Source organism: Benincasa hispida, chromosome 6, assembly GCF_027475165.1.
Source record: "Benincasa hispida cultivar pf3 chromosome 6, pf3_genome.v1.1, whole genome shotgun sequence".
Classification (NCBI taxonomy): Eukaryota; Viridiplantae; Streptophyta; class Magnoliopsida; order Cucurbitales; family Cucurbitaceae; genus Benincasa; species Benincasa hispida.
The window spans coordinates 48,849,016-48,854,334 of record NC_143483.1 but is presented as its reverse complement, the minus strand read 5'-3'; the positions used below and the strand labels follow the sequence as shown (position 1 = coordinate 48,854,334).

General features: G+C 34.3%; 1 protein-coding gene across 1 annotated transcript; it reads right to left on the bottom strand.

The window, feature by feature from the left end:
* Positions 1-1,830: 1,830 nt before the first annotated feature.
* On the bottom strand, positions 1,831-3,928 carry LOC120079757 (serine/threonine-protein kinase RIPK-like). The gene is made up of 5 exons (XM_039034123.2): positions 3,110-3,928; positions 2,876-3,011; positions 2,633-2,769; positions 2,385-2,508; positions 1,831-2,307 (listed from the first exon to the last, which is right to left on the bottom strand). The coding sequence occupies exons 1-5, from the start codon at positions 3,500-3,502 to the stop codon at positions 1,940-1,942; spliced, it is 1,158 nt and encodes a 385-aa protein (XP_038890051.1). The 5' UTR covers positions 3,503-3,928; the 3' UTR covers positions 1,831-1,939.
* Between the last annotated feature and the right edge of the window lie 1,391 nt (positions 3,929-5,319).

Below are 5,319 nucleotides of genomic sequence, written 5' to 3'. Positions count from 1 at the left end.
TTCTTTAAACCAGTGACATAGTTCTATAGTTCTATCAACAAACCTAGCAGGAAAAAAAACACAAGGAAACCCAAAATCAAGTAAGAAATCGCTATAAAAAGAACCTTGTGACTTATCTTTTGTGTTTCTATATTTGGAAGATGATTCTCCATTGTTGTCCATCTATTAAAAAAAAGGAAACAGTAGGGAAAATAGGCATTACTTATAGTTGAAAATGATTAGTAAACCTTGATATCCAATTATTATCCATGTAAAGGAAACTGAATAGTACTGATATCTAATGATTGCATGAAGTTAGATAGAATGAGAAAGTTAGACGGTTTCATTATACATACTGATATTGAACGGTTTGTTTCAAACGTATGTTAATTCTCCTTGGTGTAACCTTTGATATCCGTTGATTATACTTGTGGTGCATTGTAATAGCATAGCACCAATGTTTTGCAACTTTGTAGACTCTAACTAATTGGAAAACGAAAGAAAAATGGTTAAAGTCATACCTTTAATTCGATTTCAACTTATATTGGACTATAAATTTACTAAAATAAGTCATTTTGGAAGAAATTGAAATATTCGATAATAACTCAAAATAGTTTATTTAATCCATTTTTATAAAATGTTAAGTTTTTTTAAAAATATTTTCGATAAGGCCAGCGTTGGACTAGATCAGCGAACAAACATTTATTTTGGTTAGGGTTTTCACCGTGGATTTCGTGGATTGATTTCTACACGTGATCGTTCAATCTTCATGCTTTTTGGATTGTTTATGGACGTCAACTGAATGTTATCGACCTAGGCTGGTCCTTTAGACAACCCATGAAGTTTGGGCTTAGGGTATATGGGCTTTTTCGGCTTCTTTTATCGATTGAATGTGCTTTTTGCTATATTTGCTTTTTTTTTTTTCTTTTTCATTTTTTTTTGCTATATTTACAATTAGTTTGGACCAATTTGTTATATTTGCAACTAGCACTATAATTTAACCAAAAATATTAAACAAAATAATAATAGTCTGGAGTGGAAGTCATCCTCATCTTTCCATTAAGAAATAGATAGCCGCTTTACATGCGCTACCTCCTTTCTTTCTTCAGTGTTTTTTAAATAAATAAATAAATCCAAGTCAAAAGTCAAAACTGCTTCGTTGTATTTGGCGATGTTGACGCGTTACTATTAAAAGAAAAGAAAAATCGAGTATTATAACACAAACACAACACAGCACACTCAATTAATTAATGCAATAGATCGTGTGTCGAGGGAGAAATTGAAGCAACTGGTCCAACTTCATGGCATCGCAATTAATTAAAAAATGGTAAAAAAATACAAAACTAACACCTTTTTTAAAATTCGTAAATTTATGTGCATCTCGAAATTAATCTTGAACAAAATAACATTGAATTTCTATATATTTAAAACTTTCTCAATAAGATCTTGGAATCTTGAACAATATTAAGACCGAAATTCTATAAAAATCCCAAATCTCACCCCATTTTCTGAAAAGTTTGATATTTTCCAAAATTTAAAAATGTTGAATCAATTTGAAAAATTGATTTTGATAAATTAGAAACCAATTTGGAAATTCATATAATTGTGAAAACATAAATTATACTAAAATTTTAAAAAATTACGTAATAATTTGATATAATATTTAGTGAACATAACCGAATTTGGAAAAATTTTAAAAATAATATAAGATTTTGTATAAGATTTGAGAAGAATAGAATTAGAGAATTCGGTGTGTAATCCGGATATACTGATTTTTTAACTAAAATCTTGTGGTCAATCTCGTCCGAGATGTATCAAAACGAATTTTCGTACGAGAACCTAACCATGCTATTATTGAAAAATTTTCCAATTAATTTATAATTATGATCACAAGAACAAAAAGGAACCAAATTCTCTGTAATTGTATATCTACAGTTTGGGGCTTTATGATTTTACCACCTTATGATTCAGATTTGGGGAGATCGAGAACCGTGTAAACGAAGGTGCCTGAAGAAATGTCATCGAAATCCTTGAGTGGTTCTAATACCTTGACGACGGCGCTCATGGTGGGCCTCTGCTTTGGGCGGTGGCTTAAGCACTGGTAGGCCAGTGAGGCTGCTTTCTGAGCTCCCATTTCGGAGTATTGGCCTTCAAGTCTGGGGTCTATTATACGGCTTAGCTTCCTGGGATCATTCAGCATCGGCCTCGCCCACTCTGCCAAGTTCTGCTGCCTCTTACGGCTGCTCTTCTCCACCGACCTCCGCCCTGTGAGCAGCTCCAAAAGCACTACTCCGAAGCTATACACATCACTCATCGCCGTCAAATGTCCTGAACCATACCAATCATAATTAATTCAACTAACTATTTTATTTTTAACCAACAAGTTCATGAATCCTCATCCATACCAGTCATTATATACTCCGGCGCTGCATATCCATGCGTCCCCATTACTCGGGTAGAGACGTGCGTGTTGTCTCCTTCTGGACCGTCTTTGGCCAGCCCAAAATCAGACAGTTTCGCGGTATAATCCTGAGAAAAACAGAAAATGCAATTCACTTCAGGCCTGAATCAACCCTTGGCTTCACACTTTATTCACACACAATAACAACAATCTAATCTATAATCTATATCAGTGTCAGGCTTGGTTGCTTACAGAGTCGAGCAGTACGTTGGAGGCTTTGAAATCTCGGTAAATAACTGGTTTATCTGCTTCGTGGAGGAAGGCTAGACCCTTTGCAGCTCCAAGAGCGATCTTCATTCTCGTCGACCACGGCAATGGGATTGAATATTCTAAGAAGACACATTGAGATTATGATGAGCAAAGCAAAAAACAGTAGCGAAAGTAAGTAAGTAAGTAAGTAAGTAAGGCCAAGGGGATTGCATTCCATATCCATACTTTTGAAAAGTTGATTCTCCAAGCTTCCTCTGGGCATATACTCATACACAAGCATCCGATGTTCGTCTTCGCAGCAATATCCAATCAGCTTCACAAGATGGGCGTGCTTAAGCTGCCCTAGAAAAATAACCTCCGTCTGCCATTGACCATTCAATAGAATCGAATTGATTAAACAAGGGAATGGAATGGAATTGAAATTATTGAATCGGATGGGAATTGAAGTAGGTAGCGTACCAGCCACTCCCTGTGACCTTGGGTTCCGTCCAAATCGAGGAGTTTAATAGCTACGGGCTGAGGGAGCAAGCCAGGCCTGAGATTATCATCGAGGAAGCCTTTGTAGACGGGGCCGAAGCCACCCTCTCCAAGGAAGTTCGATGATGAAAAGGTCTGAGAGATAAGCTTCAACTCAGCGAGGGTGAAGGCGTGGATGTCAGATCCGGCGAGAGAGATGGAGAGGTCCTCAGAGAGGGTGGAGTTAGGGTTACTGAAATCCATTTTCGAAATCCTTTGGAACGAACTCGGCTTACTATTCGTCGCCGCCACTACTTTCATCACCTCCGACGACTGCGACTCCACCTCGCAGCAGCTCGAGAAGATGGATCTCCACTTCATTTTCTTCACCGCCATTCCTATTTCCTACTTTCTTTCTTCTCTGATTCCAAATCCACGCACTCTTAAAACAAGGATGCAGCCGCGGCCTTCCTAACCCAAAACCAAAAACACTCAATTACCTCCTCCTTCAATTTTGTCATTATTATTATTTTCATTATTATATTCTGTGTTTCGAGTCTTTTGACACCCTGTATCACATAACAACTGCTCCATCACGTGCTTATTTCCAGCTTATATTCCTCAACACTGTTTCACCCTAATCTAACACATGGGTATAACCGTATAACACCATTTTATATCTTACATAGCTCCACCCATGATATCAACCAACACCAAGAGTACAAGAGGATTCATAATAAGATAAACGTCGTTTAATTCGATAAGTAAGTGAACAATTTCAAATCAAAGCGGCCACAACTCATCTATATTATTCTAGTAACTAAAAGCTCTTTGGTTAAAATCTCTCCTTTCTAATTATTCTAAAAAAATGATTGGTTATTTATTTATAAATTATTAAGCGGTACCTAATTATACTTTTTGTATAACAAAAAAAAAACTTTTTACATCTATATTATCAAAAGAAATACAAGTTTTTTTTAAAAAAATTTTGGGTGATAAAAATCTGTAGAAAAAAAAGAAAAGAAAAGAAGTGTTTTAAATAGTAAAAACGCGTCGGCTATAATTTTGACAAATGAAAGGATAATTGTAAGAGTAATTATTAGGCTGCACCTAACTCATATGTTTTCTATTTTTTTTCATTATAAAAAAGAAATTAAAAAATGATCATTTTTAAAAAATAAAATTACTACGTAATAATATTTTATTAAACAATACTTATCATAGATGCATTTAAGGAATTACTCAAATTTTTTCCTAAGGGTTATGATGGAGTGAGAGAGAGATAGAGGGAGGAATCTTGATATGCCGATGGTGTGAATATGAGGAACAAACGAGAGAGTAGTGGTAGCGGGTGAAGGAGGTGGGCCCCGGATTGGATGATTATTCATTATTCAAAGTCAAGGGGCATTATCGTGAATATATAATATTCTAGATGAAAATTGAACCCTTCGTTTTTTCTAACATTAATTTGTATCTTCTCAGAGAAAAAAACATTAAGATTTGTAAAAACGCGTGAAGGCAGAGGCCATAATTTGACTACGACAAACTCTCCCAATCAGCCTCCCAAGTCCTTCCAATTCTATAAATGGAACATTCCATACATTCTTTTACTCTTTTAATTGCAGAATATTTCTCCACAGCATTGGTTGATAAATGTTTGACTAAGTTGTCAAAAATACCTTATATTTTACCATTAGTCTTTTTTTAAAAAAAAAAAATTACTTTTATTCTATCAAAATTTATGATATTATTTTTACTTGTCATGAACGTTTTAAAATTACCTTCAAATTGGAAGAATGTTGGATGAAAAGTCATATGCGTCTAAGTGTTGTTCTTTTTTACTAAATTCAAGGAACCGTTTTTAGTCATTGTCACATTGTTTCAAAGTCACTTCATCATTTTTTATATATATTTTAAAGGATTTTTACTTTTTTAGGTAGTTCTTAAAGGTTTACGAAATATCAAAAGTAAAGTTGCAACTTTAGAATGAAAGAATAAAGGTATTTCGTATGTGTGCCAATTTATATACTCAATTATGTTTCGTTTGAAAAAATATCCGTTTGAAAAATATCCTGTTTAATTCGTAATTTTATCAATTAAACCTCTAAACTTTCATAAGCAAATTAAATTGAACTTTAAATTAGAATTTCCTTTAAAAATCATCCATGCTGTTAATCTAACATTTGAAGAAGTTCACGGGTATAAGAATTGAT

Bases quoted from the DNA above. Each gene is read 5' to 3' on its own strand.
- LOC120079757 (XM_039034123.2), bottom strand. From the start codon at position 3,502: ATGGCGGTGAAGAAAATGAAGTGGAGATCCATCTTCTCGAGCTGCTGC. The intron at 3,012-3,109 runs GTACGCTACCTA...GGTCAATGGCAG, and splicing joins AAGGTCACAGGGAGTGGCTG to ACGGAGGTTATTTTTCTAGG. The intron at 2,770-2,875 runs GTATGGATATGG...GTGTCTTCTTAG, and splicing joins GGAGAATCAACTTTTCAAAA to AATATTCAATCCCATTGCCG.